General features: G+C 45.1%; 3 protein-coding genes across 4 annotated transcripts in view; all 3 read right to left on the minus strand.

Moving 5' to 3' along the window:
- The window catches only part of rad54b (RAD54 homolog B), a 39211-nt gene that overhangs the window by 10566 nt on the left and 2666 nt on the right, over nucleotides 1–25979 (minus strand). For both annotated transcript variants that reach the window (XM_088600701.1, XM_088600700.1), the window contains exons 4-8: nucleotides 4913–5146; nucleotides 3452–3739; nucleotides 2496–2658; nucleotides 1228–1453; nucleotides 380–587 (exon numbers count right to left, since the gene is read on the minus strand). In XM_088600701.1, the coding sequence (XP_088456827.1) occupies nucleotides 380–587; nucleotides 1228–1453; nucleotides 2496–2658; nucleotides 3452–3739; nucleotides 4913–5146 (1119 nt within the window). The remainder of the gene's footprint in view (nucleotides 1–379; nucleotides 588–1227; nucleotides 1454–2495; nucleotides 2659–3451; nucleotides 3740–4912; nucleotides 5147–25979) is intronic.
- fsbp (fibrinogen silencer binding protein) lies at nucleotides 9443–16861 on the minus strand. The gene is made up of 2 exons (XM_088600715.1): nucleotides 15508–16861; nucleotides 9443–10417 (listed from the first exon to the last, which is right to left on the minus strand). The coding sequence occupies exons 1-2, from the start codon at nucleotides 15906–15908 to the stop codon at nucleotides 9892–9894; spliced, it is 927 nt and encodes a 308-aa protein (XP_088456841.1). The 5' UTR covers nucleotides 15909–16861; the 3' UTR covers nucleotides 9443–9891.
- LOC148650984 (fibrinogen silencer-binding protein-like) lies at nucleotides 19475–25979 on the minus strand. Its single transcript, XM_088600716.1, has 2 exons — nucleotides 22891–25979; nucleotides 19475–21629 (listed from the first exon to the last, which is right to left on the minus strand). Exons 1-2 carry the CDS (start codon nucleotides 23265–23267, stop codon nucleotides 21086–21088), a joined length of 921 nt encoding a protein of 306 aa, XP_088456842.1. The 5' UTR covers nucleotides 23268–25979; the 3' UTR covers nucleotides 19475–21085.

The following is a 25979-nucleotide window of genomic DNA, read 5'->3' on the forward strand; positions in this document are numbered from 1 at the left end:
CCATACTGACAAAATGTTTTGTGCCGATCTCATTAAGTTGAGTAGCCAACGGAATAAAACCGTGACCTCGTTTAAAATGATTATTTTTTTTTAATTGCAAACACGCGTGTTTAATTTTTCAATTCACAAGGAGGTGTCAGGAGCTGGGCCTCAGCACCAAATAAGCACAAGATACAGTACACCAAAAGTACTGTAGACCAGGAGTAACATATCTTTATACACCATGACTGGAATATTTTACGAGCAACTTAGTAAAAAGTAAAGTAAGGTAAAATACTGTGATTTACTTATCTGTCATTATTTGCTCAAGCTGTCTAAGAATCTTTAGCCCCTGCAGGAGATCCTTCTCAACAGCTCTCTTCTAACGACAGACTGTTACCTGTGAGAATGATCCTTCTTTCACAGGACAGGCTGCTGAGTGCCGAGGAGGTCTTGATGCTGCTGTTTTTCAGGCGGTGCCCCTCATCACAGATGATGAGGCCGAACTCCACCCTCTGAATCTGCTCCACGGAGCGAAGCAGCATCTCATAGCTGATAATGAGCACAGCGTAGATCTGAGAGTTGACAAACTCTTCGACTTTGTGATCCTTTCAATGACACACACAGACACATGGAACAATGTCACATTTCTATACTGTACCACTTCAAAACACCACAGCTTTAATCATTCCATCTCAAAACTGCAGATTGCTATATGTTTTATGCAAGTATAACAAAAATTAAAATACTTTTTAAGCTCTCTGTGCTACAAGACTGTATTACTACATATCTGGACAACTTTAACTGAGGCTACAGCAGGTGTCCAGGCAGTCATGCAGGCCTTAACACGACAGGAATAAGAAAAAAAAAGACACCTTCTGAGTTAGTGTAGTTACTGCACCTACTGTCTAAGTATTAATCAGGATGTCCTGCAGGTAAACAAAGTTAAATTAATGAACTGATCGATGAAATAACATATAAGGATTTGAATTCAGTATCTTCATCTGTCGTGAAAACACTAACAAATGGGCTAACTTTTACCCTCCCAGGGATATCAACCGGAAAATTAGGCAAACGCTCTGAAGCTGAGGGGTTTTAACAGGGAAAAAAAAGAAAATCTAGTTTTTCAGGCCTCTCGCCTCACATGTACTCTGGATACAGAACAAACTCCGCAATTTCTGGTCGGACCCTGACAGATGCCTTTCTTTCCCTCTCCCCTTCCCCCTCCGTCGTCGGAGCGCCAGCCACCTGGTCCACGGCGAACACGCCGATCCGCTGCCCGCCCAGCCACTTCTGGAATTCCGCGCCCCAGTTGCGCACCAGGCTGCCGGGAGTGACCACCAGCGCCCGCCGGAGGACGGCTCTGCCGCCGTAGGGCCCCTGGCGCAGCAGGGTCCACAACAGGGCGACGCACTGCAGGGTCTTCCCCAGGCCCATCTCGTCGGCCAGGATGGCGCCGTGCCGGCCGGCCGCCCTGGAAACGCCAGTGGGAACAGCGCGGGCGTGCGTTTAAGACCGCGAACAGGCGGCGCTGCTTTACCCTGAGGGCTGTGAAATAAACGGCTGAGCCATGCGGTGGAAGGCGAGACCCCGGCTACCCTCAGGAAACAGCTGGATGAAATTCTTTGACCAACTAGCTACTGAACGGGCTAGATGGGCTGACTGCCCAACACCACCAGAACGGGCTCTCCAAAGGAATATTGGGCAAATAAGCTCTTGATGATATTAACGGTTTCAATGGCTTTCCTGCGGTTGTAGGTACATAAGCTCTAGCGTAGATTTTCTTTTAATAACAATGACTTAAGGCAGCTACCAAAAGTGACTGGCGGTTGTACATGATTAGAACATATTATCTAGTAGTAATGTTATAGATACTCATTAATACATTAATACATTGACAGTGACCTGTTTCTGGACTGAACGCATCTACACATCTACTGCTACATCTGTTCTCTTTCTTTTTCTTTTCCCGTTTACAACCGTACTTTGTGCAATATATGCCAGGGACCTGTGCAATACATTTACATCTCTATCTATATTGACATCTATATTTATATTCATATGTGTGATACGATTTTTCTGTGTACTGTTCTGTTCTAGTCTGTTCTTTGTGTGTCCGGACTGTGAGTAACTCTTATATTGTATTGTATGTATTGTACTATTATTATATAATTTGTTACACTGTGGCTGTGTTGTCTGTGTTAAGCTGCTGTTGCACTGCAATTTCCCTCACGGGATCAATAAAGTATCTATCTAATTACCAGCTCTAAAAAGTATTTTAATTTCATTTACTTCTTTTGCAGTCAACAAGACTGCGACTCCTACATTTGTACCAAAGTAGATTTCATGAAAAGGACAGTAAGCCATACAGCAACAGCAGGCTAATGCAAAACACAGGATTCTGGTAACTTGCCCTGTTCGAGATCTACATCTGCCAGGGCTATGCTGCACCAGTAACAGATATGCATAAACCAGTCAGCTCCAGTGTATACTGTCTCTTCGGACGCAGTGCATACCTCATTCCCATGACACACTCGTACAGGAAGACGACGCCCTCTCTCTGATGAGGCCTGAGGTGGGCAGTGAGGTAAGGATCCACAACAACGTCCACCACCTGTAGACCAGCCTTGTTGAACAGCCACTGGTGGTTCAGAGTGGGCCGAGGCATGACCAGAGCTCCTGAGCACGGACACAAAGGGCACTGGGCAGTCCAAGCTGGAAAGTCAGCGGCCGTTTCTGCACTGTGGCACACGTGTCAGGGACAGACCAGTATCTGCGGCTAGTTTGTGGTTTAACAGTCGTTCCACACACCCCTTGTCTCCTTCCACCTGCTCGTCATGGCCTGTCACCGGTGAAGGATCCTGTCCTTCCCCTCCTCACCCTCTCTCCCATTCACACCCCAGTACAGTCTCCTGGGAGCTCAAACAATGCAGTGATTACCATGACGGAAAGCAAAAATGTAGCAAAAGCATAAAAGCCCCCCGAAAAAAACACATGCTGACTCAGTCCTGCACGTGTGTCTTGATTTCACGTTGTTAGGCCACAAAATATGTTACTTTGGTAGGGGTGTGTAGACCTTCTATAGGCACTGTATGCATCTACATACAGATCAAGACAAGTGGCAGCTGCTTGCTGTATACCAAGTGTAAAAAAACGTGAATAACCCAGTGTGCACTGATACAATCTGCTAAGAGATTTCATTGCAGAGGTACATATCCATGCTGCATTCCAGTGGAACAAAATGGAGGGATTTAGTTACTGCAGCAGCAGGGTCTTAATAACATCAGGGTGCCTGAAGGTATATTTGAGAAAATTAAGACTGAAGCAAGATGTAGTAAGAAGGCGTCTGTACTGCTTCCAGCATCCTAGAAATTTGAGTAGGTTTTTTATTTAGGAGCAAAAAGTTATCCCGTTGACGGCACTGTCTGTTGGGAGGTGTTTGGGCGCTGATGACGGTAGGGGCTTGGGGTACCTGGGGCGAGAGGGTCGTGGCGGGGCCTGCACCCTGTTTCAGTCTCCGGGGCTCGCTGGAGCGCCCCCGAGCCGCTCTTCCGCGCGGGCCCGGCGAAGGGCTTCTGGGCCGGCCTGCGCGCAGGGACAGGGGGCGCGGCGGCGGCTTCCGCAGGGCCCTCGTGGAAGCAGCGGCCGCTGCTGAAGTCCTCCGCGGAGACGGCGCCCATCACTTCGATCTCTTTCCCGCCGACCATCAGCGACTGCCCTTCGGCCAGGCTCTCCAGTTCGGAGGACTTGTAGCCAGTGCCTGCCGAGGACAGCAGCCCGTTACACCTTCCCAAACTGATCCCGATCCCAGGGGAGAGCCAGCTGGCGTAATACAGTTAATGCACTAGTGTTGCATCCTGAACTGTAGATTATTAGGAATTTATCGGGTTGGCATTTTTATCCAAAAGAACTTCTACGGCAGGGGATTTTCCTGGGGCGGTTCAGGTGGCGGACCTGGATCAAGGGTACAACAGCAGTGTCCCACCTGGGAATGATCCCACAACCTTCCAGTTACACTTCCAGAGCTCTCCTCACTGCTGCCCAGAAAGGATAACCTACTGCTCTCAATACACAAAGAAGCCTCCTTCCCGAGTCACAGTGTCCCTTAAAAAACTCGTTGTCATTGTCCAACAAACACTTTAAAGTACTAGCCTCTTTCCCATTCTAATAGAATAAAGATTCTTTCAGCGGGAAGTATTGTAAGCAAAATTGTTTCATTGTGCAGTCCCTCCAGACAGACGCAGGTGTACAATATGTCCTGAGTTGCAATGAAGGTGATTAAAGGAAGAATAATAAATACATTTATCTACAACTGTTTTCATGAGTAACTCATGTTAAAATAAAAAAGAAACTATAAAAAGTGCAAATACCCACAGAAGCTTTATCTGGGCTTCCCGAACCTTTTCAGCTTGTGGTACACTTTCACCTCAACTGTTCATGATTCCACGAATTATTTTAACATGTCAGACAGTAAAATAAATATTAATACACCCATCCCTCAATTTAAAATCTGTTCTTGAAAACTGGTCGTCAAAGAAAGAATATTGCTGCTTATTTATGATAATTACCCTGTTTACCCAAGTATAGCAGTTAACAAGATAAACAGATAATGTAAACATTTTGTACAAGTTCTAAGATGGCAGGTGCACAGAGGAATGGGGCTGTGGGAGGTCAGCGAGGCATTTTCGTTTTGTCGATGAAGGGTACAGCCTCCACTGTAGCTAAACTTTCTCAGAACTGCGAGACACCGGTAGGAAAACGCACACTTCCTTACGGAGAAACATTCTGAAACCGGGCGTTTGTACACTGAGGCACAGGAGTATGTGTCATCACATTTTTGACCGGAATGTGAAATCCGAGTGCAGAGCCAGGGCTTTCCTCCGGGGGGCGCCATTGAGCCAGGGCGGCTCGGTGGGGGTGGGCTGACCCTCACCTCTCCCGATGTCTTTGCCTTCCAGGTCCTTCAGCACCACGCTCCTCCCTCTGGCCACCAGCACGGCGTCCCCCTCCCACCTCTTGTGTTTCTTCTTGGACGCTTTACACCACACCACGCTGAAGTACCTGGCGGCACTGTCCGGGCTACCCTGCCCTCCCGGGGACGGGTCTGGCTTTGCCCGGCGAGGGGCCGGCGTCGGCTGAATCGACACCGACAGGGGGGGCCGGGAATCTGCCAAACAGAAAGAACTCAACCCGTCACTTTTCCTCGAAGCATCTCAGCATGGGACACTTCAGCCTGTCACCTGTGAGAGAATGACCGTCCTGAGGGGTTTCTGCTAGGTACATAACCACAAAAATAAGGGAAAATTTATCTTTTTAAAACTCCATCTTTAGGTCTGCTGTCACTTGTCGAGGAAGTAAGTGGCTTGAGTGCTGAGTGACATAAAGGCAAATCTCGGCAGCACGTTAATACAACTTGAAAGATCATCATTTGCTAGAACATGGATTCCTCCGAGTATGCTGAATATTCAGACAGTGTATCGGTGCAACCGCAAGCCAACTAAGTCCTGAAAGCTTTAGGATAGAAACCAGGTGACTCCGTCTGTGACTGTGAACAAGAGCCACATTTTGAGGCAGCAGCAGTCATGGGAGATGTGGTCAGTCAAACCAGAGGAGTGGGAAAGGAATACAGAGGAGTTGAAGTATTCTGCTTAAAAACCACTAGATTTTTGTACTTCTGTTGAGTGTGTAGTGTAGGATCTTTTTACCCAAAGTGTTGTGGGTGTGTGGAACCATTAAACATTAACCATTAACATTAACCTTCAACAGGCAGCTGGATGAGGTCCTCCAGTCAGGGCAGAGCATTTCTTATCAGAAGGGTTGTGGGTCTATGGAGCAATCTACTCAGTCATGTTGTTGAAGCCGATAACATTTTAAAAATAAACCTTCTTAGGTTCACTCTTCATTAAATCTGCTGCCTATAGTGCTTAGAAGATTGTGGCACAGAAATGAAAGCACATTAATACTCTGATTAAAAACAAAACCTCAGCCATCCCTCTAACCAAGAATTCCTATCCAAAAGAAATCCATTATCCGTACAGTAATCTATGATCTAGGTTTGATGATGACATTTAATCCGAGCCTATTTTGTTCCCAAAACAAGTTGTCACGGAAATGCACTGGGATTGCCTTATTTAAACTCGCCAAGTGTATAAAGTACTACAGTATGTGAATATCATGAAGCCTTTTACCTAGACGATTCACATTTAGTCAGAGCCCTACAACAGTATTAGATTGAAAATAAGATCAATCAACTATGTTCATTTGTAATTAGAACTGACTGATGGATAGCAGAAAGGAAAGACTGCTAATAAAAATACACTTTTCTTTTTGTTTTCAATGACAACAAAATACATTTCAATATAAATCATTAACAATGACCAGAATGGTCATATCAGAATCCTACCTATGCTTATAAAAGACATAAAGTATACTGAAAAGGGGTGTAATTGATGTTACAAACAGTCCTAATGCTTTTGGATAAATTCATAACATAGATAAAAAGATCAAAACTTTACTCTCTTATTCCTAGACATTAGACTGAGTTGGGAACACAATTTTCACTTTCTGTTCATACAGTACATAACATTTTTCATAGAATCCTGTAATTTCGAAAATGAAATAGTGGTTCACCTCTTGTGTATCGATGCTGTTCTAGTGATCGGCCACTAGAGGTAGTTTGAAAGAAAAAAAATTAGGCAAACAATTTTCTGCAGCCTGATACTTTTCTTTAGCAACTTGGTGAATATAGCTTATTTCCATACTGCTAAATTAATACTTTCAGAAATGTACTACTGTATATGGCTTGTCCCAGTTACTAGAAATGAATTGTTGGCATGCTGAAAATGTATACAGTACATTAACTAATATCAGAGGAAACAAATGATCCTCATCTGTTCAACATACTGAGGTTGCAAAACAGTAGGGTATGACATTTTCCTGAAAACTGGGGAATGGGGAAAAGTTGCACAGTAATTGCATTTTATTTTGCCATCTTTTGCTCCAGCACGTTAAAGATGAAACGGGGAACCTTTGTGCCTTATTTCAGTCGACATCAGGTTTAAAACTGTCAAAGGCCTAACCAAACAAGCTCTTTTGACATCTCCCACAAGCAAATAAACCTATTAACCGTTTATGCCAATACCCGAGGAGGCAGATGACAGTCCTGATATCATTATCCTGGGACATCTGCAGAGTGAAGACATTCGCAATCATGGTAGGAAGGTTCTACAGCTTTCACAAAGGCTGCTTTTTTGGCGATTACTAAATCAATCAACGAATCTACCCCGCTCCATCTTTAATTGCGATTCTAAAAGCACACAGCATTGACTGAATTGATGGGAGTCAAACCACGGCGCACCCAAAAACTTATATATCCACATATTTGTGCTGTTTTATCCATTGATTAGAATGCACATCCTTGTAAATATTATCTGTCACCACATGTTCAGTCACACCACATGGAAAACAAAGCTCAGGATTTCCTATTGTGAAATGTAACCATTCTGAATTTTCGATCATCTACTCGAATCTATTGCTTCACTGCAGTTAAGAAATCCATCTCTATTAAAACAACTCGCGCAAATACTAAAATGGCTTGAAAGAGTGAAATACTGCCAATTCTACAATGGTATGTACATTTTTAATTTTTATAAATATCTAATTAGTCCATATATGTATGAACCTCTTTATCCAATACGATATCAAGGGGGAGCCGAAGCCTGTCCAGGAAAGCAACGAACACAAGGCCCATCACAGGGCAGACACACAGACACAAACACACACACCAGGGCCAGTCTTCCCAGAAGCCATCTGACCTACCAGTACATCTTTCTGTAACAAAGGTTACAATTTTATTTAACACACATGACATAGGTAAACTCATTACGTTGATTAACGCTGGTCACTAATCAACAGGGTGGAAAGTGTGGCAGTAGTGAGCAGGGAAGTCAAACAAGCTGTGCACCTGCAGTGTGTACTTCACGCCAGATTGCAGGCGACGTCTTGTTGGGCTTCATCCCCACCTCGTAGAACCATGGCAGGCACGAGCATGTTCACTGGTCTCGGAGCCCTCCAAGACACACACCAGCTCAGCTCATTGGGAAAATAATTAAGGGGCTCAATTCTGACCTCTAGGTCTCCAATTTCACGTTCTTATCACGCAGGAGTTGCATGAGCAGCTCAAGGATGTGTGCTGTCCTGCTGCAATGGGGTCAACTTCAGGAAGAGCAGAAAGTGTCCTACTATGTAGCACTTGACTAATGGAGCACATCAGTCCATTTACCAGAAATACAAGAGCAGTTCTGTACAGACCTGTCACTCCAATCCAGACCTCAACATTCATCCCGGCCAGCTGTTGACTGATGATCTCCTAGACTGTGGCCTATCATCAATCAACTGTTTGGCCACAACATCTTGCCAGGTTAGAAATCGCTGACTGAACAACCCCAGATGGCAATCAACAACGTGCTGTCTTAGTCCAACTTCCAAAGCAACAATGGCACCAATGTGTGGCATTCTTGATAAAAGGAGCATACCTTTTTTTTTTCTCAATTTGCACCATCTTGACAATCTACAGGTCGAATCACCTCATCACCTGTGCACAATTAACACCCTCACTAACTAGGTGAACTAGTACTTCTGTAACAATCAAAGTCAAAGTATTTGGGTCAGTAAAGAATGATCAATTAAAAAAAACAACACCACCAAAAACATTTAATCAAGATCCAAAATCCACCCGAGTTTTCTAAAAACAAAAATGCAGTGGATTTCTTTTGATGCCTGATATGATTGTAACAGGTAGAAATATTTCCTTCCTTCCAAAAAGGATTGCAAAGCTTTTATTTAGTATGTAAAAGCTCAATGGTAAATCCAAGGACTGCCAAGTACAGCAGCAGTGAAAAGCCGAACGCCAAGTTTAATCCAGTGATCCCAGAGCAATCCCTATGGAAATACAGCAGAACCATCATGTAACAGGCCTTCCTAAGATGTAATTTGAGTAGGGCAGTCATTACTCTATTTAAAAACAAGCTGGCTGTCCGAGTCACTTCCCAAATATGAACTGAAACCACAATTTAAAAATGCATTTCTAAAAAATTCAATCCCCTCTTTATTTTTGTTTTATTCGTTTTAAAATGCATACCGTATTTGCACAGTTTTATAAAAAAGTACTACAGACAAAGGTCTTGCTGTTTCTCCCACAGATGATGGGTACTCTCGTATGGAAGTCTCTGGTTCACATCATTTAACTGACGATCTTTTAAGTCTTCCAATTCAAAGTATGTTTCTTAATTAACTTAAAAGATAACGGGGCTTTCTGGGATGCATTTCTAATTTAACAACCCAAATACTGAGGCTGTTGTCTGTCCAAAACATAACATAGCATTCATCCATGCAGTTTTTGTGTGAGTGAGGGATTGTGCTTGTCTTGAAAAGGCATTCTACAAAATAAAAACTGAGCCACCAGTTCTTTTATTAGCCCAGGCTAAGAAAATAAGGACTGAAGCTTTTTTATTCTGGAACACATTGCACATGCAACTTAAGATCAAAATCTTTTTCTAATAGTTTAATTCAGTCTCCTAGTTATGAAACCAAAACAACTATAACTAGCCATATATACTGCATATATACACACTTTGGCCTAAATCCTTTGTGAACTACACCATGCCTGTAGCTTGGCCAAAGTAACCATATGTATAGACAGCGATCAGTCACAAAATGGCGGAGATGCTAATCCAGATCTTTGGACTGTCCGGTACTTATAACACTAATGGAACCATTTTCACAGTCTTCTAAGCCACTGTCCTTGGACAATCATTTCTAGAAGGGTTCGTCGGGCCACGTGGCGTCTTCCTTCCAGACAGCGTTCCCGAACAAAAGGTGAATTCCCGAGGCCGATCCGGAGACAAGGAAGGCTCACACATGTGGGATGGGGAGGCCGTGCCTCAGTCTTGCCGCCTTCAGCTTCTCCACCTTGATTTTCGCCCGGAGCAGCTCTTCCTCCAGCTGCTGTTTCCTCTTCAGTCCCTCTCGCTTCTCCTCCATGTACAGGCCCATCTTCCTCTGGTTGTCCATGACAAGCTCGTGCTCCTCCTTGGACAGCTGCAGCGTCTCCTGCTCGTACCCTGCCAGGTGCCTCAGGCTCTCGGGCCTGGAGTAGATGTCCCTTCGAATGGGGATGGGGGAGGGGGACATGGGCAGGTTAACGGAAGAAGGGCAAGAGGAAATGGAGCCGTCGAACCCCCGGACGGACACGATGTCCTCGTCCTCCTGGTCGCCCTCGATCCTGGTGGAGAGGATGGTCAGGTCCGGAGGAGGCTTGATGTCGACTTCGTGGTCCAGCTTCACTGTGACGGAGGCCGGCTGGTAGTCGGAGAGAGCTGGCAAGGAACAGCTGCTGCTGCCCGGCTGCTCAATGGGGGACCCGTGTTTGTACATCGCCCTGATAGGAGGCAAACAAATAGATAGAATTGTGTTTAGAAACAGATCGAGTAACTAGTCAACTCCTCTGTGTCTTCTTAGCTTAGAACTTCCACGATCGGATACCATGGCCTCCTGCTACTGATGAAAATTCAGGAATGACTATTTATAGAAAATGAAAGGGGTGGCAATATGGCTGATTTTTAGATTACTTTCTTCAAAAATCTCTTTCTTCTTGCAAGTACAAAAAAAAGCTAACAGATAAAAATAAATGTCCCATTTTAACTGATCTTAATTCAAGCAACGCTGCCGATTTGTTTGTTAAATTGTATTACATTCCTCTTAAAAATCTCTAAGAAATGAACTGATCTGTAAAACAGGCGATGTAAGGGCTGACAACTGGTGAGAATGGCAAAAACTTGTTTAATAGATCTATTTCGTTAAAGAAAATCAACAAAAGATCCTGGATTTAACTTTAGCTCTTAATTATGAAAGGTCTAAGAAGAAAGTTTGAAACATGCCGACATCTTGGGAATAGAGTATGGAATCCCACATGGAGCGACACCCCAAACATGCAACACACTGGACTGTCAGCTCAGCTGTTGAAAGGCTGAAGGCTGATCTAATGACGCAGGCAGTGTGACAAGGGAACAAGGAAGCCTGTTGTCCATCCACCGAAGAACCACCCAGGAAAGGAAACAGCACCAGGCTGCAAGGATAACCAAAGTAAAGGCCAGGGGGAAATTTGGCCAGGACACCGGTGTAACACCTGAATTCTTTTCGAGAAATGCCCTGGGATTTGTAATGACCAGGAAGAGTCAGGACCTCAGTTTTACATCTCATCTGAAGGAAGGCACCTTTTTACATCAGTGTCAATAATGCCCCGTCACTATACTGAGGCATTAAGACTCACACAGACTGCAGGGTGAGCGCCCCCTACTGGCCCCACTAACACCTCTTCCAGCAGCAACCTTAGTTTTTCCCAGGAGGTCTCCCATCCAGGTACTGACCAGGCTCACACCTGCTTAGCTTCAGTGGGTTGCAGGTTGCGAGTGGCAGATTGATATGGCTGCTGGCGACAACTGATTACACAGGATGTCCCTATAAATCGCCCCAGAGTCTGGCTAATTGTAGGACAATTATGCAGTTAATTAAATAATAAGACCCTCTATGCATCTGTGAACTAAGGTGGAACCAAAATCAAAAGACAAGGCCCTGCAGAAACCAGGTTTGACATTCCTAGTCTAGAAAGATAAATGTGGAGTTTATCCTTGAGTATAACAAGTAACTCCCATAGATGCGGTTTTTACAGACTCCAGGATCCAGGAGTCTAACCTAGTGGTGACTGGGACAGATTATGACCAGACATATGATCTTATGCCCACGTTACTCCTGAAGAGTCTTGTAAAGAACCTCTCCAAAGAGAAAAGATGCAGAAGTCAAATCAGAGAAGAGACAAGAAGGTACGCAAACTCTCAGAAGACAAACCAATGTTAAGAGAAATGCAATGTGAGCCCAGAGAATAAGATTTAGTAATCAGTTATCCAATGTTTGCCAACTGGGAATCCCTGCAGCCTTTCAAGGTAAGCTGCTTTTTGCGAGGTGACTGGCTCCTTGCTAACTTCGCTTGGGGGATGGGGCACCTACAGAACTCTGAGAGGCCAAGGAAACTCAACCTGCTTTGGGATCAAGTGCCACTGAGGATGAGAGAGAAAACAGGCAATGTCAGATCTAGCAAAGGAACACTCTGCAAGAGAACACGAAGCTGAAAACAGTGTCTCTTATAAAAACGTCTGAATTAGAGAATCCCAACTGGGAGACAAGGTTGCAGTATTGAGTCCATACAGATCCTCACAAGTTTCTAGCAAAGCTTGCACGCTGCTCTCGAGGTTGTGGAAACAATGGACTTAGTTACACAGAGTCAAAGCACACGGGACACAAAAGGAATTTCCAATTTGTCACATGAACCTTTTGGAAACGATGGAATGAACTTACGGACAACATAAACCATAAATAATCCCCTGTCCCACCCATCAAAACCACGTAACGCGAAGCAATTCGTCAAGACTTAAGCACTTCTCAGAAAGAAGACAACAACCATGAGGTTCTGAGGAAACATTCCACAGTTCTGTCAGCAGCACCAGGATGAACTCCTCTCAGTCAACAATGTATTGTTACAGAACAATGTGAAAGCAGAACAAATCCCCTACAGAACTACAGAGGAACAATGGGAAAAAGTGCAGTCTGAAGTAATAGTGCATTGCTGCGGTATATTATTGTGTGCTTAACCAGATGGCTGCATTAGGTTTTGTGTTGACAACAAAAGGTTGAATGAAAGTTCAAGGTTTGAAGCTTGCCCAATGCAAAGGGTAGCTGGATTACAGAATTTAGGACAAGCCATGAATATTACACTTCAGATCTAGCTAGGAAATATCAGCAGGCTCCCACTGGTGTGACTTCGGGCTTTAACGGTTGTGCCACAGAATTTGGTTGTGCCACGTCTGAGAAAAGACATGATTAAATACTGTTTATATATATAGAGGTGTAACCAGTGTCATGTGTCATGTTGCGTGTTCAGTATAAATACGTGGGACGGAGGCCAACCTCCGAGACTGTACCTGTGACTGTGCCAGGAGCAGTTCCCACATGATGGACATAAAAAAAAAATCACGCCTGAGAGTAGCTGAATGAAAGTGCCGTGGTTCAGTCATCCGCTCCTGCCAGTATAAGGTGACTGTGTACTTCAAGACACACTCAGATTGAATATTTGTGGAGGTTTTGTTTCCCACATTAAAAGTAATGTGGGCCTGTGATGATGTGTTCTGTGTGTGTGTGGGGGGGGATGTTGTGATGTGCCACAAACTTTCTTTTACTAAAAAAAAGTAAGAAAAAACATTCTGTTACTAAAAAGAACAAAGAATACAAACGAGAGGAGCTACTAGGCACAGTTAATAGATCCAAGGATCTTGCCCTGCTGTGTCTTGGAAGGAGCCAGAGAGTCAGCATCAACAACATGGCTGGTTGGTCTGTTTCAGACTCCCTCAGCCCTTTGGGAAAAAGTGCCTCTCTCTCTCAATGTTCAATGTACTAATTAATGCACTACTTCCTGATGTGTTCTATATTTGGCTTTGCACAGTGGCAGCATTGTAGCCTATGAGGTTTATCCCTGGAGCAGTCCGTGTTAGTTAAATTTCCTAAAGCAACTAAATGTATGGTATTTGGGAGTATGGTTATTTTGATAGCACTATTTTTTTTTTTTGAATCTCGGGGGAAAAAAAGAAATAATTGCTACTTTACTAAAAGTTATCAAAGCTAACTTTTTTTCTGCATCAGTTACCCTTATGGCTTGGACAACAGGCACCGTCCAAAACAGAGAACACTGTTCTATCTTTAAATAGCGCACAGTACTTAACAGAATAACATTTTGCCTAACAAAACAATATTTTCTTTTTCCATCTTGAACCCAGATTAAATATTCTCGATAGGTTTGTATCTGATATTAAGAATATTGTGGGTCTGTGATGTGTCCTGTGTGGGGAGGGTTGTGGCGTGCCACAGAATTTGTGCCGTGTTGCGACCTACTGTAGTGTGTTAATTAGTACACTGTACACAGAGAACATGAGACTTTTTCCCCCCACAAAGGTCTGCTCTTAAAAGTTAATACAGAAAGTCTACATTTACCAATTTACAACAATCTGCTGGAGACTTTATGACAACCTTTGAAATTAATAAGGCCTACACTCGTGTAAAGCACGGAATATTACTAGTAGAGAAAGTCACAAACCTTCAGTTAACCTCAGGATGCCTTACGTATTTTTGATTATATTTCAATAGTTCTTATTTACGAATATCAAAAATAAAAAGAAAATATTACAAAAGTGTTTCAGAAGTTATTAACTTTTTAGAATCGTTTAAAAGTTTTAAGAGCACAGCTGGAATGAAGGCCTAAAAGACAACACTTCCCACATACTAACATCTTATTACCTATCATGTGTGCATTGCATTTTTAATTCCACCATCTGGAGGTTTGCCAGACTGGCTAATTTATTTGTTTTATTTGAAAAGGCTATGCAGATATCAGGTGGGTATAAAAATTAAATGAGTTAATGATACTCCATTTTAAAATTTTGAGTTTAGCATTTAAAGGCTTCTCAAGCTTGAAAAATAAAAGTAATAAAAACAGACCTTTATAAAAGCAGGAAGCTGCTCTTTCAGCTACAGTATATTCAATTAAGACGTTTACTTTTGCCTTCAATTAAACGCAAAGGCGGTGCTGTTTGAAAGGAGGTTTCATGTCTCGTTTAACTAACAGCGCAAACTAACCAAACCCCTTCTTCTCTGGCCTAGGAGAAGAGATTTTTTTTAACCCAGATTTGAAACGTACAATTGAACGGAGGCGATTGTATCGAGGGCTCAATGTGATAAAAGCAAAACAAAAAAAGCGCAGTGGCAGAACCTGCCAGGAAAATGACGTCAAAAGAATCCCCAGCAACAGGCCAGAACCACTATAAAGAGACTCCAAATGGTTTCCACATCCCTCAAGTACCAGGTGAGCTGCCACTGGCTCGTTTCTTGGGTGTAACAGCAGTCAGACAGCAGAGACAAGGGTTTGCCCCACTTCCCTCAGGCGCAGAGCAGCTAGGTGAGGTGGGGGGGGAGGGTGGAGAAGACTACACCAGCTGCAGGATGGAGTCACTGTACTCTGCTTGTCTCTTCCATCTGCTGCTGTGGCGGCCAGAAACGGGGCGGGATTACACGACCACACCGAAATCTAGCGCCTTACACCACACTGGACTGCACAGCCGCCTGGGAGGGGGACTACAGTATCCTGCACTCCTGCTCAGGCAGCAGCAGCAGATCAAGAAACCAAGAATGTTACAGGCAAAGCTGGGCCTGCTTGCCTGACGCTGCTCTGCCCACCTTTCAGTCAAAATAAAGAGAGAGAGAGAGACGGGTAAACAAGACAGGGGAGGAGGGGGGGTGTGGCTAGGTTACAGTTCACCAGGGAATTCCAGTCAGTCACCGGCACTGGCAATGAGGCTGCAGAATAAAGGGTGGGCACAGTGGGCGACCCCGAGCAGCCGTGTGCGAGTGGGGGGGGCGCGGACTCACCTCTGCAGGCCGCCGGGGTCCTTGTCCTGGAGGGGCTGGAAGAGGTGAGGGATCATCTCCATCACTCTCTTGGTGGGCTCGGAGATGCTGCCGCGGTACTCGGGCTGGGCGTGCTTGCGCTGCACCATCTCCTGCTTGGCACTCTCCTTCAGCCGCTTGTAGAGGGTGCGGAGCCCCTGGGCGGTGCGGGGCGGCCGGTCGCCCCCCAGGGCGTTGTACTGCTCGGCGATGCTGTCCCAGCACTTGTTTTTGTCCACGATGACCGCGTGCTTGTTGGTGTGCTCCTCCAGAATCCTAATGTGGGGCTTCACCAGCTTCAGCAAATCCAGCTTCTCAGACAGAGTGAAATTGGAGGACCTGGCTTTTCCCACCATGTTTGTTGCCATGAATACAGCAGCCATTCTTGCTCATGCTGCGTGTTGGTCTGTGTGACTTGTGCTGTTCTGCTCCAGTCTGCCTTGGTATCCCTTTCTTCCCCTCTTTCCTTCTCCCTTTGTCACAAAATACACACACACACATACGCCAAACTCTCCCTCTCCCTTCTGTAACACACAACACACACACACAAAAAGAAATCAGGCTTAACTAGGCCAGCCTCATTTAGGCCCACGCCTACCAGGGAGGGTTTTATTGAAATTCCTTTCAGCTTAAGCTGACGCAGATTCAGGAAAGCTGCTTAAACCCAGCCTGACCTACTTAAAGACCTAGACTATATTAGATAGTAAGCCAAGCAAGCACATTTGGTTTTGTGTTAATGTGGAAAATAAGAGCTGTATCAAATCTGTGTGCTTTTAGAAAAAGGGTTAAGGGTTTTTTCCCTTTTATCTTTAAGTGTGATGTAAACAGCCACCTTCTCGCCTCAAACACAGACGTGCATCTTTTTTAGGCATTTCCTCCCGCAGTCAAACGTCTGGAGCTGCTTCAACTGCACCCAACAGACAGAATCGGGAGAGAGAGAAAATAAAACAAAACTGACGGACCCATACTGATGGCAAACTAGCGGTAACGCCGATGTGAACGGACCACGAGGGAAGATTAACCCGTGCGTCGGCTCGTTAGACCAAAGCGAAAGCACAAGCAGGCAGGCGAAACACTAGTTGCTTTTAATTTGAAGTGCGAGCGGCAGAGAGGCAGAGCGTGTGTGCTCACTGATCCCGAACGCAGCCCTAATCTTCCCCGCGCCTCTGCAGCGCCAGCACCCCCAGCGGCATTTGCATAATGCCGGACCTGCTGTCAATCAGGCGCCGCGTCGCGCTGCCGGTTAGGTTTCACCCACAGCTCAAGTTTCAGAATAAAGTTAATCTACAACTGCGCTGTTGATGTAGATAGAGGTTTGTCTCTCTTTCTCACTCTCTTTTTTTTTTTTTGGTCACAGCCCCGTGGAAGGAAAAAAAAAGAGAGAGAGAATCCGAAGGCCGGCCTCTGCTCTACGTACGTGTTTTTTTTTTCTCCCCCGCCACCTCGGAGCAATGCTGTGTAATGTTACCACAGTGTTACGGCCCGGGCACGTCTATCGGTTAAAATACAGCCAAGACGTATCCACAAGGTCGTGAATTTTCGCTGCTTTCGCGTTATTCGGTCTACCGGAGCTGCCCCGTCCCCATTTTGTGTAGCCGTCTCAAGACGGACCCCTTTTCGTTTTTAGGGGCAAAATAAAACGGAATGGGGTTCGCCTTGAGACGGCTACATGTCAGACCATTTGCCAATAATGACCCTTAAACGAGACTGAAACTTAAAAAGAAAACGTGTCATTATTATCCCGCTGTTTACCATGATGTTATTTGATTTGGGGGGAAAAAAAACCCCAATGATGACGCTTTCACCAACACGACTCTCCGAGTTACCTGTAAAACCCATCAAGGTTTAACTCTTGAAGGAGCTGGTAATCCGGAGAGTTTAACAGCAACGTGAATATCACAGGTTTTCTCTTTAGGCTCGAGTTGGTTTCGATCACTTCTGACTTAATATAGGACCGACATTTTATTCTTGTATATAATACATTTACGACGTAAAATAAAGCTGCCGGTTTTAAGGAGAGAAGTATCTTCGGGGGTTTGCGTGTAAATGTGAAAAAAAAAATCCTTGTAGATATAACTTGTACACGGCCGTCAAGTGTTACGTTTTGTTGCTTTTGTAAACATTTGAATCGGAGATAAAAAAAGCAGAGCCACCGATGAGAATAAAAATGACTTGGGAGACGTTTTTGAGTCTCCATTAAATGAATTCAGAGGTTCTCTCTTTTTTAATGGACAGCATTGTTGCAAACTGTAAAAAGATGGTGGGATCAAAACACACTTTGTGCGTCACTGAACAAAACACCTTGAAAAGATTTTCAGCACTGAAACTCAAATTAGAGTCGAAAATAAAAACGATCACTCCTGTTTTTTGCAGGACATAACGCACGGCAGACTGCAACATCTGCGACTTACCGCTTTCTCATTTCAGCTAAAGATCACAGTTCCACCCCCCCAAATAAGAGAGAGCACAAATATCAAAGCTATTCACACATTTAAACTGTTTGATTCACTGTCACTCCTTGCCCGCACCCCTCCAGTGAAGCCAGGATGAAGACCGATTGTAATCCTATTTCCTCCTGACCAACCCAATTAATGAATGACCCCAGAAACTCCCACGCCTGGACCGTATGCACACTCACACCGTGTGCCCCCGATCCCACAACACACTCACTCAATCCCAACCTTGACTTCCAGGCCCATCGGGACATAGAGGCTAAAGGTCTGCTTCCCCGATCTCACGTCTACAATTTAATACAGCCTTGCAAAAATAAAGCGCCTTTTTTTTCTTTAAGGATGTGATACACTGCGTGCTCTTTGTGCCTTTTATGCCGGACAGTCGTGTTCGAGTATTAAAACGATAAACCCCAAAATGAGCACGGTTTTGGTAAAATCCTCGGGAGCTAGATATATCTGAAACCCATATTTCCCCCAACACTGATTTAGAGGGAAAAACAATACAGGTCCTGAACACACCACAAATCACATTTATGCACCTGGAAATTGATTATTGATCCATTTTACTGCAGACTTTCTTCACTACATGAGAGAAATAATTTAAGTTTAAGGTATTTCTGTCAGTCAGTGATCACAGTCTGGACAATAATGTCAATATTTTCATTATTCTACCCTTCTTACTTAAAGTATCTGGTTATTTGTAGAATAACGACCTTAGAATTCTACCTAATTCTTAAACGAGTCCACAGAGACCGTCTGTGGAAATCTCATGTTTTGGTCTGAAAAGGCCCTAAATTTAAATTAGACTTATCTGTCTGTGGTTTCATGTTGCTGTGGATCTTGAAGAGCTGTCCCTGTCAATTTCTGGTATTTGAATAAAGCTCCTACAGTATGCAATCCTCTCAGCTCCAGGCTCCAAAGTTTGAGACAGACCTTGAGTGTGTCTTCAGACCAGGAATAGTTTTGGTTGCTCTCCACTGTACCACCTTCAAAGCAGTAAAATCTTTCTTGTAGGGTATTGACCAAAACTAACCCCAATATTCCACATAAAGTATAACTAATAACTGTACTATATTGTCCAATTTTAATGACTTCCCTTGACTTAAATACTACACTCTTAACACTTTCATGAACTGTACTTGTGTGTGTTTCTCCTATTTCTCCTAGCAGTTAGATGCATCTATTCTTTTATTGCTCTATCAGCCAAGTCTGTGTACAGTAACTATTTAATTTGCTAAATTCTATTTAATGGCTAGTGTTTCATGTCCCACATAATTTCATGCATGTAACGAGTTAGAAGACCAGAGTTTTGTAGCTTTTCTGAAACAGACCTCTTCCAGTATGCCCCCAAATCCCACAGATATCCCCAATAACTCACAACTTTCTATCACTCCTTCAGGATGCCCGTCTGTCAAATGATATCTGATTAGACAGCGGACAACAGGACTGCAATTAACTGTTCCACGTGAGAAGATCTGTTAAGATCCAATTTATTGTGGAAATTCCTGTTATTTGGATCTATGAACTGACTTAAGGATCTCAGATTTCCAGTAGATACACAAGCGAGCCACTGTCCAATACAAACTGCACAGTCTCATTCCATTAAAGTAAAGCACTCTGTGATCCTTTAAGACGATGCACTTCTACACAGCAGACCAGGTAGAGAGGCAAGAAACTGTTTCACCGATGAATTAGAGGAAATCCGAGGAGACCAAACAGTTCAAGCCAAAACATAGGGGCAGAGCGCTGGGTCTGTGGCTAAGGATCTGTGCCTATGGCTGGAAGGTTGCCGGTTCAAATCCTACTCCCTTGGGCCCCTAAGCAAAGGCCTTAACCCCAGCTGCTCCAGGTGCGCTGTACAATGGCTGACCCCGTGCTCTGCCCCCAAGCTTTTCTCCTTGTCTGTGTGTCTCATGGAGAGCAAGCTGGGGTATGTGAAAAGATGAATTCCTAATGCAAGAAATTGTGTAGGGCCAATAAAGTGATCTTATCTTATCTAAAATGGAACTTAGCTAGAACATGGGGGCTAACAGCCCCAGTCCTTTTAGGATCTTTAAAGTCAGGACCTTAGTTTAATGTGTCCATCTGAAGGACAGCACCTCCAACGGAACAGTGTCACCTGTCGCTATAATAGGGCCCTGGGGAACTGCAAGACCACTTCGAGAAGCATCCCGATTGTTTTGGAGGTCTCTCACTGAGGCCCAGCTCCGCTTAGCTTCAGAGATCCAACTACAATGGCCTACAAGAAGACAATGCAGCTTTCTGTGATACTAAAGCATACAGTGGCCAAAATCATCTTTTTTTTTAAATGTTTAAGTAACCATGAAAAAAAAAACAACAAGTTCCTGTTCAAAAAGTCAGTCACCTGCCGTTGATGATCAGGCCAACTCTTATACAGCTAAATTCTGAAACACGAGCTCTGTGTACACATAGCTACTGGTGCCATCTAGGAAGGCCAAAATAAGGACAAGAGTATTCCAATGGAGGTAAAAAACAATGAGATTCAGTATTGCAACAACAAAAAAGCAGTAGAGGATAAAGAAAAACGTCCTTCGTATGACTTCGTATGAATAATGTATGACTTTTAGACAAAGATAGCAGAATGGCTGGTACTGTATATTAATTACTACAGTAATACAGTATTTCACTCAGATGTCAACTAAGACAGAAATCAACACTGCCTCAGACTGAGGAAAAAGTCCGTATTAACTAGTGTAGGATGAGCACAGAAGAGGCAGCCGTTTTGAGCTATCAATGCATTCTTCCAATTGGACCTCATGAAATACGAGACATGAAACACAGCGCTCATCCATAAAATTTGTGTCAAAGCAGTCCAAGTAGTTGTAGATCAATAAAACATTTACCATGTCTACAGTTAAAGGAATGAGCCGTCTAATTAAACTTGTATTTAACACTGAGAGCAGGAGACACTTTTTAAACTGACAGCGTGATGGGAGTGTGGAAGGAAACCACACAGCCGTGCTGACGAAGCACGGCTTCTTTCAAGAGACAGCCGGATGAGATCGGATGAGATCGGATGAGATTCTCTGCTGGGCGCTCCGAAGGGGCCCCCTCCCACTGGGAGCGGCTCCGTTTTCCCGTCCCCCTCAGCAGCAGTTCAGCTCCGGCAGGCCGCGCTTGAGTCTGGCGGCCCTGAGCTTTTCCACTTTGATCCGCGCCCAGAGAAGCTCTTCCTCCAGCTGCTGCCTCTTCCTCAGCCCCTCCCTCTTCAGCCGGATGTAGAGCCCCAGGCGCCGCTGGTTCTCCAGCTTCGCCTCCAGCTCCTCTCTGGTCAGCCGCAGGCTCTTCTGGAGGGGCCGTCCCGGCACCCCCTGGAGGGGGCCGTCTGCCGTGGGCGAGCTCGACAGGACCTCCGTCGGGGGAGAAAGGGCAGGGGAGGACGGCGACGATGCCAGCGTCACGCTGGCAGAAGATGGGCAGTGCATTGCTGGGCTCTCCCGAACCGCGTCCGCTCCTGCGTGGGCCGACTCTTCCGAGGAGCCGGCGCCTCGCGTGGCTGGGCGAGGCCCTTCTTCACTGTGTGCGCCTGTGCTCCCGGGGCCCAGCAGGGAGGCTGTGTGGAAGTGAGGCCATGTTCGGGATCTCGGAATCTCATGCCGCTCTGGATCCCCTGACTGTCCTGCTGAAAATCTGGAATGCAAACACAACGGAAGATTAAGACTTGAATACAAAGAAACTCTTTTCTCCACAATCACATGGAGAAAACCCCCAAAAAGCTGTGCCATACCACAAAGAATGTCATTCGGTGTATTTATAACTACATATAGTTCAAGTTCAAGTTTATTGTCATTATACTCATACACAGGTATATGGTATAACGAAATGCTCTTTAGCTAGCTCTCAGACGGTAAGAAGTACAAAGAAAAAACAAAACAACAACAATACAATTGTGTAAGAAAAGAAAGACGGAGACAACAGGCAATGTGCAAAACAACATCAGATGTGCAAAATCATACATCAATAGAATGAAATAAAGGATAGAAATTTATGAGGAGTGAGCTTCTTGACGTGTGTGGTAGGGGTCGATTTCAATGTGTGTTTGAGTTTTGGTAAGAGAGAAGGCACTGTGAGGTTCAGATCTAGAGTTTGATAGTGCGGGGGTAAAAACTGTCTCTGGGTCTGGTAGTCCGGGGCCAAATGCTTCTGGATGGTTTTCCGGATGGTAGAGGGTCAAACAGTCTGTAGCTGGGGCGTGTGGGGTCTTTGATGATGCTTAGAGCTTTCTTCAAGCACCGTCTGTCATGAATGTCCTGGATGGATGGGAGAGCAACCCCAGTGACGGACTGGGCAGTTCTCACCACCCGCTGTAGGGCTTTGCGGTCAGCAGCACTGCAGTTGCCATACCACACTGTGATGCAACCCGTCAGTGTGCATCTATAAAAGTCAGTGAGGATCTGGGGACACATCTTAGCCTTCTTCAATATTAATGCATGTTGACTGTATGTTCACTGAAGACCTCACGGACGCATTTACAGTACATGTTTCAGCTGCTAAGCAGCAGGCGAGAGTTTAAACGATTTCTCACACTTGAGCCCCTCTAAAGAAAATCGCGTTCAGCTTGCCGTCTCCGACGCTGCCCCGTCTGTACGGTGTTATCTTGTGCAGCTCTTTAAACTGAAAACTAAAACCGCCGATTGAAGCGCCAAAATCGAGGCCATCCTCGGAGGCCTCCGCGGTAAGCGGTCGATGAAACGCGCAGGGGGATTCTGGGTAAAGACGCTGTGCCGGTCCCGGCCGTGTGGAGGCTAAAACCGCCGATTGAAGCACCAAAATCGAGGCCATCCTCGGAGGCCTCCGCGGTAAGCGGCGAGTGCGGTCGATGAAACGCGCAGGGGGATTCTGGGTAAAGACGCTGTGCCGGTCCCGGCCGCGTGGAGGCTGGCGGACGTACCTGTTCAGGCAGGCGGTGCCCGCGCCCTGGAAGCCCTGGAAGAAGCTGGGCACCAGGAGGAGGAGCGAGGCGGTGGTCTCGGACAGCTGCCGCCGGTACGCGGGCTGGGCCCGCCGCTGCTGCACCAGCTCCTGCTTGGCGTTCTCCTTCAGCCTCTTGTAGAGGGTGCGCAGGCCCTGCGCGGTGCGGGCCGGCCGGGAGCCGCCCACCAGGGCGTTGTAGCTCTCCGCGATGCGCTCCCAGCGCCGGTTCTTCTCCAGGATGGTGGCGTGCCGGTGCTTGTTCTCCTCGATCACCTTCACGTGGGGCTGCAGCAGCCGCAGCAGGTCCAGTTTTTCCGCCTGGGTGAAGTTGGAGGATCGGGCTTTCCCCACCATCCCTGCCGCCACCCCCGCCGCGGCCCGCGCCCACGGCCCGCCGTCTCAAGAGCCCATGCTCGTCGGCGCCGTCTCGAACCTCCGATTTGATCGGGGCCCCCCCCAAAAAATACCCCACACCCGTTTTTATTGCTTGGTGGGCCGTACGCCAACCACACTCCAGTTTCTTTCAGTATGGCAAGTCGTTTCCAGTTCCCGCCTCCTCCATCCCCCCAGTTGAACCGAGCCGTGTTTCGGAGCGCTCCTGCTCCTTGCAGGTGCTGCAGATGTCTTTGACTGCTGTGCCACGCACAGGCTGGGAGGCAGGCAGAAAGCACCAGCAGCCTCTGATGAGGAGAGTCAGGACTCTACATACCGGCTCGGCCTTCTCCAGCCTCACTCACGCACAGACTTGACCTGCTCTCGTTCGAGGCTCCAGGCCTCCGGGGACAGGGATGCTGATAGAATCTGTGCCCGAGACGTGCTCATTGATGTATATGCTGCGGTTCCGATCTGACAATACCCTAACCACAAGCCTTTCCTGCTTACATTCTCTTGTTTCCAGCTTAAGCTCAGTGTGTGTGTCCGTATGTGTGTGTGTGAGAGAGAGAGAGAATGAGTGAGTGTGTATATTTTTCCGACTTTCAAACCAGCCCCCTAGAGGCAATCTTATTTCTTCTTGCTCGCAGATTAGGTTGAATTTAAGTCAGAGTTTCAGAAGCATGTCAGGCTGCTCTGGTATTGCACAATGCTGACACACAAGATTTACAAAGAGCTCCTGCTGCCAGACTAAATTGGCCTCTTCTGCAGGCCTTGGACATGTAACCTAGGAACAGCCCAGTACTAGTCTGTTCTATTTACAGAAATCTTTTTTTACCCTCTTTGTGAATTTTGATGTGAAATTAAAACAAAAAAACTCTTCAGAGTAAGATTCCCCATTTACTTTACTTAACCTAATACGTATTACATCTGGTTTTAAGTTACACGAAATAATCGATGCAGTCCTAATCTTTCTAAAACACATTTCTACACCTCAGAATGGAAAAAACATCTGCTAGTGTATTCCAACAATTAAGAAAGGAACGTATTAAAGTAGCATCAAAAGACCTATCAACACTTAAATTACAATAGTGAATATTATTCCTTCTAGTTCAGTCATAAAACCATTCTTTACATCTGTTCAGCAGGTCTTTGACATTTCACGGTACACAAAAAATGCTCTTACTGTATATGTTTTCTCTCTCTACAGGAACATCCGAAACAAGGACAAAAGGGAGACTCCAGGATAAATTACAAGAATATAAAACAAAAAGAGCAAAGAGTAACATTGTGAATTGGCATGAAAGACATTTTCTGCATGAGCACGACAACTCTTCAGTACACCCCAATCAAAGCAGAATAGCCAAGGCAGAGTCAGTACAGCACTGCCCAGGCCTCTACTGTACAAAGCACATGCAGCTCCTCCAGTACACCAGCTTACTGAAGCTTCTGCTCACTTCACAAACAGTGGTAAAACATTTAATATTGAGCAAATAACACTATTCTGTCTGCCTGCTTGTTTTGCGTAGCCTACCTTTCTCCCAGAAACACAGATCATCTAACGACCCCCCCGGAAGAAATGCAAAGAACACATTAGAAGCATTTTTCAAAGTGTATCTTCTGCTTAATGATAGCAGTTCAGGCTGTCCCATGAAAGTACTGTATGCTGCTTCATCTATAAGGCTTAAATTTAAATTCACACCTTTACCAGTGAAATGGAACTACCTACCAATGACATCATCCCTTAAAAGCATTTAGCAAAAACAGTCACAAATGTAATTCTTTTAAGAAATGCAATATGAAAACACAGCCACATTTGCATTTTCTCATTAGTTGCAAGGCATAGTACACGTATGTTATAAAGGGCTTCTGAAATCTCTCATTTTATATCCTTAATGGTCAGCAAGCATTACAGTAGAAACATACTGTAGATCACATCAGAATAATTCACTAGGGCCTCCGCAGCCTCATATCTAAGAACCTAAAATTACATCCTACTCCATTCACCAATCACTTCCTACCTTTGCAGCAATTAGTTGTTCCTGGCCCAAAATCATATCCTAAAATCCGTTTTCACCTTGTTCATGAACTACCAGATTTAAAGGTTTAATTCTGCACACCGCTATTCAGACTATGGTGTACAGAACGTTACCACCATAACTGGACAGACATGACATTAACAGAGAACAGATAAAGATCAGATAAAAAAGGTCAAAACCATTGAAACAATGCTCAGAATCTCCAGTGCCTTCCTGAAAGAAGGAATGCTTCTAAGGTGTATGCAAGATTCTAAAAAGCTAAAAGTGTCTATTTTGTTTTTCTCGAATTTGTCACCTTTCAACCACAGTTTGTCACTTATCTATCACCTTCCTGGACCAGGCAGGAAAAAACGAAACCATCCTTCTATACTGTATATGTAGCATCACACTGGACCAAAATCATAATGCTGCATTGTTCTATACTGACAAAGCCATCTCCTCAAGGGCAATGCACCAAGTTCAGCTTTCACTTTTAATTGATGAAGGTTTAAGTTTTACTAAAGACACTTGCAATTCCTGTACAGCAGGCAACTACCACTTTTTTTTCCAATAGCAGATTTTCGATCTCAAGTGTGAGGTTCAAAACATCACGTTGTCAAAAAGCTCAAGCCTATGAAGACACAGCCAAGAGGAGTTTTAGTAGATATGATGCTCA

Source organism: Lepisosteus platostomus, chromosome 12 (genome assembly GCF_059453375.1).
Source record: "Lepisosteus platostomus isolate fLepPlt1 chromosome 12, fLepPlt1.hap1, whole genome shotgun sequence".
Classification (NCBI taxonomy): domain Eukaryota; kingdom Metazoa; phylum Chordata; class Actinopteri; order Semionotiformes; family Lepisosteidae; genus Lepisosteus; species Lepisosteus platostomus.